Source organism: Dermochelys coriacea, chromosome 10 (genome assembly GCF_009764565.3).
Source record: "Dermochelys coriacea isolate rDerCor1 chromosome 10, rDerCor1.pri.v4, whole genome shotgun sequence".
In the NCBI taxonomy this organism is placed as follows: Eukaryota; Metazoa; Chordata; order Testudines; family Dermochelyidae; genus Dermochelys; species Dermochelys coriacea.
In genome coordinates this window covers 30,512,414-30,527,004 of record NC_050077.1, presented here as the reverse complement: position 1 = coordinate 30,527,004, position 14,591 = coordinate 30,512,414, and the positions used below count along the sequence as shown (strand labels likewise).

Here is a 14,591-nt window from a genome sequence, read left to right as displayed (position 1 = left end):
AAGCAAAATGGTGGTGTGGAGGGGCTTGTAGTGGTAGCAAAGGTCTGCCTCCCAAGCACACAATCCATATATTTTTTTGTTACTCACAGCAGCATGCCTGGAGTTAGCCTCAATCACCCTATCGCATTATAGGCTTAGCCTGCTGTTCAGGAGATAAGATTGGACTTTTGTCACAGCTGTTGTGAATTCCATGATTTTCATGGTTTTTTTGTTTTAAATAATCATGACTTTGGCTGTTGCGAGGCTTTTGGACCTGAGAGAGAGGACAGATGTGAGTAAAGATGAACAAACTTCGCTGTAAGCTACAAAGTTATACCTGTGTTGCATGGGCTCAGGCACATTGCCCAGATGCACCAGTGGAATTTTAGTGAGGTTCCACTGGTCCAAAAGATCAGCAATATGAGATTCTCCCCATCCTCTAGGAGTAAAGTATCTTTTTAAAATTTGGAAAGCCAGGCTGGGTTTATAGAGCTTTGCTCCCATAAGGCAACTATCACCCAAGTCTTCAGTACAGAAAAGAGTGTTTTTCTCAGAGTTAAAATGCGAGTGAGGACAAGGTATTGGATATTAGGAAAAACTTTTTCACTAGAAGGGTGGTGAAGAACTGGAATGGGTTACTTAGGGAGGTGGTGGAATCGCCTTCCTTAGAGGTTTTTAAGGTCAGGTTTGACAAAGCCCTGGCTGGGATGATATAGTTCAGGATTGGTCCTGCTTTGAGCAAGGGGTTGGACTAGATAACCTCCTGAGGTCCCTTCCAACCCTGATATTCTATGCTTCTAAGGTGGTTGTAGTTTTAATGCAAATTACACCATAGACTTTCAAAGTCTTCACATGACTTAGCAGGTTGAGTTAAAATCTACAAATTACTTTGTTTTCTTTTGGATTTCAAGCTAACAAGTTAGGAATGCACTTTTTTTTGTCGTGAAGACAACGCCTATATTGTTAGGTCAGCACATGTACCTACACTAAAAACAGAAAATACAACACTTTGGGGCGGGGGGGGGGGGTATATGAACAGTGTCTGCAATCTGACTTTAAAAACAAAATCTTCTTTCCCCTATCTTGAACTTTTATCCACAATCACCCAGTGTCTTCTCCCAAAGAACATGACAAAACTGTAACTTTAAGTATTAGTTTGGGAATCTGGACTTTCCTCTCCTGTTTATTACTTAAGACAGTGCATGTAGTTAATTTAGCCAATTTATTGTGAGAGAAGAGAAATCCGTCTTGCGGAAAACAATAGGGATTAAATTGCTACGACTGGGGGATACAATCAGTTCCAGATTCTGACAATTTGGTTTGTACTGCTTTTCATTCCATCTGAACTAACAGCTGCTACTGACAGACTGAACTTCTGAGTCAAGTAAAATCCCTGATGATAGTCTGGTTCACAATTAAGGCCAAAGAACTTCTTAGCTAAAAATTAAAGAAGAAAACTATAAGAATCTTAAATCTTCACTGGAATTATTTTCATGAACTGCTCCCTTCAGGACAGAAGCAGACTCACCTTTCCTGGCCAAGGAGGATACCGGCCCAGCTTCCCCCTAAGGAAAAATGAAAAGGTCAGCCACTAGCAACAGTAAAGACAGTTGCTCCACTTCTACCTGCTTCCACTGCAATTTATTTTCAAAAGTCAGAGCTTGCACAATATAAGCCACAAAGCCTACCAGGACAGAACAAAACTGTTCAGCTTGGAAGAGCACTCACCAATGCTCCTAAGTGCTATGTGAGCAGATGCCTGTGGCCATGCTGAGCCCCAAGAAGTCTGCATGGGTACAGGGGACCACCCACATGTAGGTCATTACAGGATCAGGGCCTAAATCATTATGAATAGAGGTGGTAAAGCTAGGACCTGGAAGATCAGTACTAAAGCTTTTAGTACTTTGGTAAGACTGAATGACATTTCTTTCCTTCCTTACAAATGACCAGTTTAATTGCCTGCATCAATACGAAATCCAGAGTTTGGATTGATAACTTAAGACTTTTCAGGACAGAAAAAGTCTAATAAGCATCATATGTTTCCAATTCAGGTAGCTGTGATTCCTAAAATGTACTATTTTATAATTTAAGATAGTAATTCCTCTATCAAAGGTTGCAAAGTTACTTCCATTATCACTCTTTTTTCAGCCGCTCATCATGCTACTAAGATTTGTGAAACATACTGCAGGCCCACTAGAAACACAGAAAAGTTTATTTCCTGCCTTTGCAAGTTTCATCACAAAGTCTAAGCCAAACCATTTCCTCACAGAAAGGGGTGGGGGAAAAGAGAGAATTGGTGTCAGCATGAAAGCATAGTCTTCCTATCCCTGTCATTCACACAACTACAAATGTTCACAAAACCTTATCGCGCATCAGTCACTGTCTTGCATGAGACCAGCAGACCTTAGCGCCTGCTAGTTCCTGAACTAAAATTCTCAGCAAGTAGCATGTCAACATTCATGAGGTGAGGATTCTGCAGAGAGGGCAAGCTGGTGATGGCAGAAACACTGCTTAGAAGGACACTAACCATGACTTTCTTTTACTGTTGCATTCATCAATTATCCTTTTATCAAGGTTTTTCTCCTTTCCCATCTCCCTCCAAGTCTTATGGCTATAGTTCTTTTTGGGTGGGCCTAACAGCTGTGCCTTGACTACATGGCCATGTATGAAACTCAAGCTGGATGATCTGCATTCAGAAACATCACTAAGAGCAGTGCACTCCCAAAACACTCATTTGAAACAAGTTCAGCTAAAGGAATCAACCTTTACTTACTTTGCTATATAAATTAGACAACTTCACACCACTGTCAATGTTTCGGATGAGAAACTGCAGTTGTCAGCCTGGACCACGCACTTCTTTTTATCTGGGATATAAATATAAATGCATACACTTGCGTGTTGGGGATTAGCTATTTGTTGCAGGCCCTAGCGTGAGGTCTAACCCGCCATTCAATGCAATCTAGAAGCACAGTGAAGCCTGTGCACTTTAGGAGCAGTGCTAACAAGCTTTGAAGGAGGCCTCATCAGTCCTCCTGAGCTGGAAGTATAGAGACCATGACTCCTCAATTGTGCTTGGGGATAAAGCACTGGTGACAGGGGAAAGTTGCTCCTGTGAGCTCCAACAGGGATAGCCCAACCTGGAAAAAAAAATCCCATTCCTATATTGTGTTGCTTATCACATAAATCACTCCCTATAAGCAGCACCCAGATCTTAATGATCACCCCTTCCTTGCCCTGCTCACAACCCCCAGGTGACTCCTATATATCCAGCACCATCCACCAAGCAATCAACCCATTGCCTCATTCCTCTACCTTTTCTGTTCTCTAGATGGTTGCCTTACCATATCTTCTAGCTCCAAAAATGCTAAGGCAATTATTCTCTATCCCTTTTACCCCTAAAGACTCCCAGGTAACAGCACATTACCCACCGCACAGGCAAAGCCTGCCCCACATTTCACCCTGAAATAGAGACCCATTGCTCTGTACCCCACCCTGTCCTCAACCCAATACCTCCTGACCAATCGAGGCTCTGATCCTATTCTGGCCCCCCAAAGCCCATATAACTCCCCCATCAACTCTCTGCCCCCAGGGATGTGTAGGCAACAGGCCAGTGCCCTGCACCATCTCGCCACTGACACCTCCTGTGCAAGTGCCCTAGTTCTCACCCTGCTTTCTGCTCTGACCTGTCCAGAACAACAGCCCGGGCCCCTTCGCATGGGGAAGGCGGGGCTTGCTCCCACCCCTACGTCAACGCTTCAGGGTGCGAGAGCCCAGCTTACCCCACCCCGGGCGCCTACCCTCACCGGTGCCACCTATACCCTCCCCCCAACCCTTCGTCTGCCCGCTAACGCTACAGACAACCCGGTAACGCCCCCGCCCCACCCAGCTCCCGGTCCCTTAACCCTGTCGCCCCCCTGCTCTCAAGCTCCACTCCGGTATCACCCCGCCCCCCCCCCGCAGGGCTAGCTCCCGCCAACCCCCGCGCCCGCTGCCCCAGCCTCCCGGCCCCCACACTCACCACACCAAGTCTCCGAGCCGCAGGCTCACAGCCGCCATCTTACCGACTCAGCCAGCAGCAGCACGGCGCAGAGGCTGCCGGGACGGGCCGGGGGAGGGGGGGGGGGCACCACCCACGCCACGGCCAGCCTCAGCGGAGGGGGCGGTGCCGCCGAGATAGGGCAGGCCGCGTCACGTGATCGGGACGCGCTGTCACCGCGCCGCTCCCGCCGCGTGTGACTGCCCTTCCCTCGCCCATTGGGCTCAGGCGTATCACGTGACCCTGCCCGGCCACCTCAGCGCGGGGTAGCGCCTCCGGCACGTGATACGGGAGCAGGGAACGAATCCGGCCTGGGAGCGAGCGGAGGCGGCCAAGCAGGGGTGAGTCCCAGCCCGAGCGGGGCAGAGCCTGGCGCACAGGGCACCTCCCTCGGGTAGCGGCGTGACTGGGCCACGCCTCGTCCGCTTCCCACCGGGGGCGGCGCAGGGTAGCCGGTCCCGGCCCCTCTCCGGGCCGCCCCCGGGCTCAGCAGCGGCAGGGGATGCCAGTGCCTCCCCTAGAGCCGCTGTTTCCCTTTCTTTCCGCCCCCCCCCCCCCGTTGCCTTTCTCTGGGCTCTGTTGGGGCACCTAGCCTGAAAGGCCTCCCTCCCCCGGGCAGCCTGGGGTCTCCTTCCCTGGGGCTTCGATCCGATACACGCGCGGCCCGAGGGTGTCCCCATTCCCCAGGGCTGCATAGGGCAGCTGGGCCGTAGGCTCCCCCATTCCCTAGGGGCTGGGTGGAGCATGTGAGGCAACAGCTGGTATCTCCCCCAGGGGGTTTGTGGAGCGTTGGGTTTGTGGCCCGGACGCTCTCTGAGGATCAGCTTCTGAGCCGGGTACCTGTTGTCACGGAGCTGATTTTTTTTGAGGCTTCTTCCTGAGCCGGGGGGTTGTTTTAAATCTTGCTTATCTGAGCTGGATTGGGGGCGGGGAGGGCGTCTTCCCCTCCAAAAAAAAAAAATCCTTTTGGTTTTAAGCTGGATCTTTATTTTCCTTTCCAGTCAGAAATGTGAAGAAGCCTCTCTGGGAGGCAGTCTCGTGAGTGCTGATCTTCGGGCATGGACCAGGCATCTGACAGTAGCAAGTATGTGTCTGTGCCCAGTGCAGAGGAGGAGCAGGTATATTTGGCTCTCCTTGCCTCTTGATATCTGCCATCGAAGACAAAGCTCTGATGCAATGTGGCACAGTCCAGACCAGTGTTTGTGACAGAGGAGCTTTCAGTCACTAAAACTGGTTTTCTGGAGGTTGCACTGTGCACCAGATTATTGTTTTCCTTTCTCTCCACCCTGTAGAAATGGAGTTTTGCAGAATTAAAGCGGTAACGTTACAGATGGACAGACATTAAATTGTAGGGGACTGCAAACTTCAAGGTATTTCTGCTCTAAGAATCGGCCTTTCTCTGATGGATGCAGCAAGCTGTGAGAGGCCAGTCTTTGCCATTCCTTATAGAAACATCTAACTCCAATAGTCTTTTCTGCCTCCAATGTGCTCCTGTGTCCTTAAACATCTCTGTGTTTGTCCTTGCAATTGCAGTCCCCATGTATGCACATGAACAAGGTTTTATCAGAACTTCTCTGAACTAATGGAAACCATGCCATGAGACCTGTTAAGACTTGATAATAGCCATGACGGAGCCCCACAGGGTTCAGTTTACCTCTTTGCCAGGTCCACTAAGCAACACGTTCTTGAAGAAGCCTCGTAAAGAGGATGCTGCAGGAGCAGAGCAGCCCCAGGACTCAGCCTCAGCAGCAGTTCGCATCACACTCACCCTATTTGAGCCAGATCACAAACGATGCCCAGAGTTCTTCTATCCAGAGCTTCTGAAGAATACTCGAGGGAAAGTGAAAGGTGTTTCCTCAGGAGACAAGGTGAGCATCTAATAACGTACTCTTTTCAACTAAAGATTTCAGATTGCTTCACAATATTAATTCTTGGGGCACTCTTGGGAGCTGGGTATGTTTTATCCCTATTTTAAGGATTGGGAAAGAAACTGAGGCACAGAGGTGAAATGACTTGTAAATGATCACACTCCAACTTGGTGATAGAACTGGGAATAGAAACCAGGACTACTTACTGCTGGACAACACTCCCTTTATGTTTTTGCCTTATTAGAATTTCCCTTGAAATGGACAAAACGCTGTTTGGAAAGCACAACAATGTCATATAATGATGATTTGACTTGATCCAGACTGACTGCGATGCTTTTTTTGTACCTGGATTGCTTGAAACATGAATATCCTTAAAAGAACATTTAAAGCAGATCTTCTCCATACAGCTTGTACAGTGGGAGTCTGCAGAGAGATGGACTCATACTGTACACAGATATCTCAATTTGAGCATTGTCTGATTCCTGCTTTGTACATAAGTTGCTGTCAGTCAGCACCTGAGAAATTCACTTGGCAATAGTGAGTAGGAAACTTTTTCCATAAGAGGGCTCACCAGTCAGTTTCAGCAGAAACTAAACTTTGATTTTAAAGACGAATTTAAATGCAAAGTGCTTCAAAATTAAAACTGACCTCCTTTGAAAAGCACTTCGAGATCTAAAAGACAAAAAGTGCCCTGCAAGAGCTAGAATTGTTAATGTGACCTGTACAAATATTGATTTCCTCAGTCTTCAATGGATGGATCCAGTGCTACTGCTAGTAACATCATTATGGTGTAGCTTGGAAAAACTAACAAGTTCTAGTCAGTTTCATGTCTGTTGTCCAGAACCATCTGGGCAGTCAACTGATGGTTTCATGTGGCTGCTTGAGAAAGGTCAGAGGAGCAGCAGTGGCAAGCACTGGGGCTATTTACATGCGAGGACGACCTGAAGGACAGAAGCCATGGGGAGGCAGAGTGGGGAGAACATACGTGTCTGTTTGGGTGGCAGCCAGGACTCTGGGGGGATGTAACAAGTTGGAGAAGAGAACAAGAGCAAATTCCATCCTTCTAGCTGCCAGAGGGAGAAAATGAGCATTCAGATTAGTCAGCTGCTAGCGAGCGGTAATACAAAAAATGAAATCCATGAGCAGAGTCCTGTAATGAATCCCAGCACCCACTTTCCCCTTTTTCTCTGTAACTGTCCATGGAGGCTTGGGTTTCTCATGAAACCTCAACAAAAGGTGATGGAAGGCTTATTTCACCTTTTTTGGCGTCTCTTTTTGGCTAGTAGTTTGACTTCTTGGCCAGTGGGTGTCTGGTTAAATTTTCAGTCCTTGTGAATATTCTCTGTTGCTGGTTATTTCTTGCGCCCTGAGAACCCCTAACATGGTTCTCTCATTGTGCAAAGAGCTGCAGTAGTATATCCACTGAAAACAGCTCTTCAGCATGTTGAAGGTGGTTTGTCTAAGCTTCTTTCCAGAGGCTCCGCTCATGGTGGGACTTCTCAGTCAGACAGTGTGATGGAGTCGATTCTTATGTTTGCCTCTGCTCATTTTCACAGAAGAAAGACCTTGGTGATCCCTTCAATGATGAAGAAAAGGAAAGACACAAAGTGGAAGCTCTTGCTAGGAAGTTTGAAGAGAAATACGTGTGTTTTATCCTCCTCCTACACTCTCTTCTACCAGAATGAGTAATTCTGTTAGCTTATTTCCATTCCAACCTCTTGCCTCTCCGCTAATCGTATTTTATTAGGAATAAAGGCCATTGGTTCTTATGCCCCATTTCTGGTGAGATCCTTTATCCAGCTGGAAAATAACTTTCTCTGATTGATTGTCTCAGTCCTATCATCCATTAGTAAAGACAAATTCTGGCCAATAAGTGAAGGCTTCTCATTTTCACTTGTTAGTTACATGTGCCATCAACTAATGCAGTGTGTAAACTTTTTTTTAAAGGAAAAATGGCCTTTGTGAATATAACCTTTCTAAGATGAAATGAGCGTGAAAGAATGTAGTGCTATCTGTTAAGTCTGTACATATGCATCTCTGGCGCCTCTGCTACCATACAGGACTTTGCCAAGCTGCACCAAAGTGTGGAAAAATAACCTGTCTTGTCAGTTTCACCGCTCTTTTTATTTTATTTTATTTTTTTTTACATATGATGTCTAGGCCAGGAGGTCCCAACAGTTAAACTGACAAGAATTAGGTTTCAATTTCATTGTGTTATTGCTTGGGAAAGCTTTCAGCATTGTTTGGAGGGTAGATACTTCTATTATTTTCTGGAGAGGGGTATTAATAAAATGGAGACTAGGGAGCGGTAGAGTAGCATGGGCCCCCCTGCTTTCCTGCAGTCAGAAGGCTAAGTAAAAATAGCTCTGCTATTCTTAATTAAAGAAATTCAGAAATTCTTTGCATTTCTTTAACATGCTATTCACTCAATCATCCAGATGGTGGTAAGATAAGTAGTCATCAGAAATAGCCCCGCAGCTCTCAATAAACAACTCTCCTGTCTTTTCAGTTGGTGGATATGCCTTAGATGTTAAGGTTAAAGAGGTCCATGACAATAACAAGCAGGGCTCAAACAGTATGTTCACCCAGGGCAAGTGAGAATTCTCCTGGTAGAGTGCTATCAAATTCTGTTGAATCTAAGCTTTCATTTAAAAAATGGAACAAAAAAAACCTAGCCTTTATGGTGGTAAAAGCCACTTTCCAAATGTTAAACCATGTGTAAAATGATGCTATGCTGTCATCTTAAATCTGCAGACAGCTTCAGAGCTTCTGTTGCTGCTCAGAACTTTGCCAAACTGCAACCAGAGTGGTGCCAGTCTTCACTGCTGCTCTGCTGAATCCTATGGACAACAGTGAAATTGACAAGAATTGGGTCAATTTACTGTGGTGTTGCTTGCAGGGATGCTAATGATTCTTCTCTTGAGGATTTTTTTGGGGGTAAGGCTTCAAATTTATCAGGCACTTACTAGTTAGAGGCTAATGTGAAAGACAAAGGTTCCAAACAGAGTCCAGGGATATCGGCTCAGTAGGGATCCCAGTGCTATCTCCTTTCCTCTCACTTGGACTTTCACCTGGGCATTGCCTCTATACAGTAATGCCCTGCTGTGGTCAGAAACTTGAGTCCTCTGGCTATTAGGTGTCTATAGGGGTGTGAGTGGGTAGACATGAGGAAGAGATTGATGAGACGTTCCAAAAGAAATATGGTATTAGATTTTAGGGATTGAGGTGGGAGAAGAAAGGCAGGACGAAATATGAGAGGCAGGGATGGCATGGTATTTACCAGATTGGCATGGTATTTACTAAGGATGGCATGGTTTTTACCAGGTAAAATTATGGTTTTTGCTGGCCTGGGAAAAACTAGTTAGTCCCAGTTTAAGGCCTTTTCTATTTTAAAAACAGTTTTGTTAATGACACCACATTACCCTTAGTTTGAGTTACATATTCCAGTTGTAGTTACATAAGGCAGTAGATTGAGAGGTTAATTTAGAGTTGTACAAATACAAAGTAAAACTGCAGTGGTCATAAGTTTAATATATGTAATTGTAATAATGAACATTGTAAAATCTGTATACATTTTGGTTTTTTCTCAAGGAAATTACATATCATGACTCATTTCAGTTTTCAATATTTTATGAAGAAAAGTTGAAAACATTTGATTATATGAAAACAACAATGCGGATTTGTAAGCTTGAAACACTAAGCCATCAAAAGCACACAGAGTTTCAGGCTACCAGTCCAGGTCCATTGGCCACAAAGTGACCTGTAGCAGAAGACCAGCTTTGATATAGTGGATAGACTGAGCCTATTCCTCAGTTTTGAAAGGATGTATCCAACGCTTGAAAAGATTCATTCTATGCTTGCTGAACACCGATGCATTTATTTTCCCCAGTTTCCTGGTTTAAACTGGGTTTAAGCCCAGTATTTACCAGCTCCCTGTCCTAAAGTAGTTTTTCCTGGGAAATTGCCAGCCCTGGAGAGAGAAGGTAGACACCACAATAACACGGGATGGAAGAGAGGGAAGAAAAACTGATAGGGAAGCGGGAGAAGGTAGAGAGACACTGAAGACCACACAAGAAAACGTACGGCATGATCTGTCATAAGAAAAGAAGGTTTAACAAAAGCAAGGGCTGCCGGTAAGTAGGGTTGGCCAGATAGTGTCATAGTTCAGGGCAACTGCACTTATATTTCCCCTCAGTGGTCCAGCAAGGGCACCCACTCTTGGCTTCCAGCATCCCAACCATTTTTTGGAGGAGTCCCGTGTCCTTCTCCCTTCTGACTGGGGTATGTCCAGGCTGCACATTTCTCTGCCTCCACTGTGTTTCCCTGAACTGACAGGTTGCCCAGGGACACCGGTTTGCTTTCTTTTCAGAGACAGTTAACGGGTGTAATTGCTAGTTACAAGGTATCACACAGCACTTCCTATGCAAGCCTACTTTGGTCGTAAGATAAAAAGCATTACAGAGAAAGCATATTAAAAGCAATAAAAGAGCCTGCCTGTGTGCTGATAAGCCAACAGAATTAACCCCAGCCCTAACATGGCTTCTGGCACCAACCGTCCTTCAAACCTCGTTCAAGGGGGATTCCTTGTGGTGACCAGTTCATCACAACTTCAGGTCAGAACAAACATGTTCATAGCATGTTCGGTTCATCCTTTATACAGTTCAGGGGTCTTTGATCTGGAGTTTCCAATGCGTTTATCTCTCAGTAGATATCTTCAAAAAGTTGGCTTGGAGGGGAGAATTTACATTCCCCTCACCCCAGCGGGCTTCCTAGGAAATCCATTTCACACTTTCCAAAAAGACCTTTGAAGTACCTAGTACCTTCCAGAAATTGCATTAATTTTGTTTGTTAAAGCAGTTCCATATAATCTCTTAATAATACATAAACATTTTAATTTCTAATACAATGTATTCCAAAGATGTTAAACTTAATTCAGTAAAGTTTAACTTACTTAATTGAGGTTTGTCCAAGATACTGTCAGTCTGTCACAGATAGTACCTGGCAAACATCACTCAACAAATGTAATTGAGTATAAAGTGAATAATGTATTCAGTTAATAATTTTTGCTGTATCTGATGAGCTCTGTAGTTGATCAAATACCCTTCAAAGAATGTATTTGATTAATACTGGTATTATACTGGTAAATATTGTTTTCTGCTGTTCCACCAGCCCTAGTGTCAAATTGTATTTTTTTATTAGAAATTGAACGGACAATATGTTAAATTAAATACATTGCACGATAAACATTACACAGATATTCATAGATCTTAAGGCCAGAATGGATCATAATGATCATCTAGGCTGGAGGTTCCCAAATGTTTTTTGCTGCGTGCTCCCTCCACCCCCAGGAGATTCATGTCTTGTGTCCTAAGAAATGGTATTTCCACAGATGCCTGGGCTTTGGGAGCCCATCCTGGCTGGGGTGCCCCACTGCTCCCCAGCCTGTAAGCATCTGAGCAGGACACAGACAGCTGTGCTGTGCCCCTACCCCGGGACCCCCGCAGAATCACTCACAGGCTACAGGGTCCTCTGGCCCTGTTGCAATCCCCAGCATGCATACACAAGAGCCTGTCTGGGCAGGGAGGAACTACCTCCAAAGGGAACGCCTGCACATCAGCCTCTGGAGAGGCAAGTGAGCTGGAATAGGGACCCTCCTGCCAAGGTAGAGATCATGCGCCCTTGCTGCTCCTCCCTCCCTTTTTCATCTTCCTGCATGGTAGTGAGAGCGGCAGCTGGTGACTCAGCTTGTGAGAGGAATTCTTGCTTTTATCAACAATACTCTGAAGAAACAAGAAAAGTTCCTAACCAGTCAAGTCCTTGCACTGCCCCCCTCCGCTCCCCAATAACCTCCTGGGGCGTGCCCCACAGTTTGAAAACTGATTATCCAGGCTGACCTGCATAAAAAGGCTGGAGAATTTCACTCTGGAATTCCTGTGTCAGACCCTCTAACTCCTGATTGAACTAGAGCAGATCTTTTAGAAAGACACCTAATCTTGGTTTGAAGACATGATGTGGTGGAAAATCCCATCATCTTCTTTGGTAACTTGTTCCAGTGGTTAATCTGTTCTAAGGGGGTGGCTTTAGTGGCATGGCCTAGGGAGGAAGCACAGGGTTTTTATCACTTTGGGTTGGGCTTGTAGGTGTTGAGTGCCTTTTTAAAGACTGGTACTAAGGTCTCTGTCTGCCTTTCTTGTACTGCTGTTTCGCTCGTGCTAATGGAGGAGAAATAAATTCAACTCAATGTTACTCTGGTTACATGATTAGAGAGTAGTGCCCCTTCCTGTTGGAGGAGGTCTGTACTCGTGTGAGAAGCCTGGGATCCAGCCCCAATGCTCACCCAGCCAGGTCCCTTCCTGACGATGTGAAGAGTGAAAAGAAGGAGTGCTACCTTAGTCTAGGCTGGGAAGAAGTGCCAGCCTCCTGTGTTAGGACTGGTCCCTGCAATAGACTGAGGAGAGAGGGGGATGTCATCTATCTCTATCGTTTCAGGGTGGCAAGAAACGCAGGAAGGACCGTATGCAGGACTTGATTGATATGGGGTATGGGTACGACGAATCTGATTCCTTCATTGATAATTCTGAAGCGGTGAGTAATGAATGAAGGGCTATAAATTCAACTGCTTCTAGGGCTGCAGGTGGGCATGTGGGAGAGTGTTAGTGCAGTGCAGGGAAGGAGCATGCTGGGACAGTGCAATGACAACTCCAGGGGCATCTGCAGGGTGGGAGAATAGCTAGTTCTCAGACTCGCTGTCCCACAAGGAGACTTGTTAGTGGGGAGTGGGAGCATGCAGTCCCGCTACTATCTAACATGGGAACAAAATAACTTACACCACTAATAGATGACTCTTTCTTTTGTTCCCAGTATGACGAACTTGTTCCAGCTTCTCTAACTACAAAGTATGGAGGGTTTTACATCAACTCGGGAACGCTGCAGTTCCGACAGGCATCTGAATCGGAGGATGACTTTATCAAAGAGAAAAAAAAGAAATCTCCCAAGGTCAGAGATTCTGCAATTAGGGAGTATTTTCTGTCATTAAATTTTAGTGGATAGGTTGGATTTGCTGCCAGAGAAATAATTTTTTGTAACGTTGGGTTGGGTTTCTGGCTGGTTTGGGGGGCTTGGTTATGGAGATATTAGGAGCTTTTAGCCCCAGATCACTGGTTCAAATCCTATCCTGTTTGGCAGTAACCCAGATAAAGCTGTCTTTGTGTAGAACGAGTGGGTGGTCTCCCACAAGAAGAGAAATGGCACCACAATTATCACCCTTAGGAGTTGGTGAATCTTAGCAGGGAAGCTCAGGCCTGAGTGGAAATATCCTCCTCTCTTGCCCCAGGGATGAACCCTTCACATTGGTGCTGAGATATGTTGGGAAGGGAGGGCTCTGCTGGGGAAGCTTGCTATACTGCCCTGTGGTACCTGCTGTTTGAAGGGTTTAAACCTCCAGGGCTATCAAACAGGCACATTTCACCAGCACTAAACTGACCTGAATAAAAGGGAGGTGGGAAATTCAGTTGTCTTTGTTCATGTGGTGCTGGGCTTAGCTAGAGGGATCCCAGAAGAGCTGAAGATAGTGTGCTAGCTGTAGCTAGCTGTGCTGTAGCTATATGCTGTGCTATGTGTACTTGGTATGGGTTAGTATCCAGCGGGGGTTGACTTGAGACATTCAAAGGCTGTTAGTGGCGGATTGGAAGTAGGGCTTAGAAGGGCCTCCCAGGGACAAGAGGTCACCATTGTGCAGCCCACCCTCTCTGACTCTGGCTTCTGTTTAATCCCCAGAAGCGAAAGTTGAAAGAAGGAGGTGAAAAGATGAAGAAGAAGAAGAAAGACGACTCCTACGACAAGGAAAAGAAGTCGAAAAAATCCAAGTTCCCCAAAGCCGGGTGAGAAGGAGCCCTATGTATTCAGGGGGTGATGGAAGTTCTGGGGTGTCAGTCTACTCCCTGCCTTTCTGAGGCCAGATTGCATTTATCTGTACTGCAGTAGTGCCCAAAAGCTCTAGTCAAGGCACAAGCCTGTCGTGGTGGGGACTGGATAAGCTCCTAGGAAGATGCTTCTCTGCCCCAAAGAATTTACAGTCCAGGTGGGCAAAAAGCCAGATGCAGGTTTAGGGAGAAAGGGCCCAGCATCCAAGCAAAGGGGTTGGGGCAGTGAGGGGCACCTGGCTTATTAGCTGCATTTCTTTTCATTAGTTGTGTTCTCTCTATTTGTGACGGGCACAGGGATGGATGAGGGGGAATGGCATGAGGGGGTGAGTGTAGAAGAGGGAGTGAAAGGAGGATAATGATTATTGAAATGGGGAGAGCAAGGGAGGGAAGGATGGGAAGGAGCATGAAGTGTTAGGTGTTAGAAAGCTGGGGCAAGTGATCAGAACTGAAATGCAAAGCAGTGTGTTGATGCCACCCCTAGGCAGATGTTTGACCCCTTGCGCAAGGCATTTCTGGTTTTGAGTGCTTGCTCTCTCTTTAGTCTCTCTCCTTTGAAACTGGCTTGTCATTGTTGGGCTACAAATGTAACCAGTTCCTTTTGTCACTATAAGTGTTCTAATGCTTCCTAACAGCTGCAGTTTTTACTTGCTTTGATTTCTGTATCTGCTTCCTTTGCCTTGCAGGCTCTTTCCCTTATTCTCTTCCCCCATTCACCCCTCCCCTCTCTACAGCTGGCTTGATGCTCTTTCCCTTTGGTCTCTTCCCCCTTGCTTTAATTATTTT

At 45.9% G+C, this 14,591-nt stretch overlaps 2 protein-coding genes across 21 annotated transcripts in view; one reads left to right on the top strand and one right to left on the bottom strand.

The window, feature by feature from the left end:
• GLYR1 (glyoxylate reductase 1 homolog) overlaps positions 1–4,239 on the bottom strand; it is a 32,807-nt gene extending 28,568 nt beyond the window's left edge. For 3 of the 9 annotated variants that reach the window (XM_038420302.2, XM_038420305.2, XM_043493462.1), the window contains exons 1-2: positions 3,998–4,127; positions 1,508–1,544 (exon numbers count right to left, since the gene is read on the bottom strand). In XM_038420302.2, coding sequence (XP_038276230.1) covers positions 1,508–1,544; positions 3,998–4,035 — 75 coding nt within the window. In that variant the 5' untranslated portion in view covers positions 4,036–4,127. Of the gene's footprint in view, positions 1–1,507; positions 1,545–2,752; positions 2,844–3,997 lie in introns of all 9 variants that reach the window. The other 6 variants (XM_043493463.1, XM_038420309.2, XM_038420307.1 and 3 more) reach the window with 5 other exon arrangements.
• Positions 4,189–14,591, top strand: part of UBN1 (ubinuclein 1) — a 35,399-nt gene continuing 24,996 nt past the window's right edge. For 6 of the 12 annotated variants that reach the window (XM_038420295.2, XM_043493456.1, XM_038420297.2 and 3 more), the window contains exons 1-6: positions 4,189–4,356; positions 5,017–5,883; positions 7,440–7,526; positions 12,373–12,468; positions 12,745–12,879; positions 13,660–13,763. In XM_038420295.2, coding sequence (XP_038276223.1) covers positions 5,641–5,883; positions 7,440–7,526; positions 12,373–12,468; positions 12,745–12,879; positions 13,660–13,763 — 665 coding nt within the window. In that variant the 5' untranslated portion in view covers positions 4,189–4,356; positions 5,017–5,640. Of the gene's footprint in view, positions 4,357–4,417; positions 4,600–5,016; positions 5,884–7,439; positions 7,527–12,372; positions 12,469–12,744; positions 12,880–13,659; positions 13,764–14,591 lie in introns of those variants that run through there. The other 6 variants (XM_038420296.2, XM_038420298.2, XM_043493455.1 and 3 more) reach the window with 4 other exon arrangements.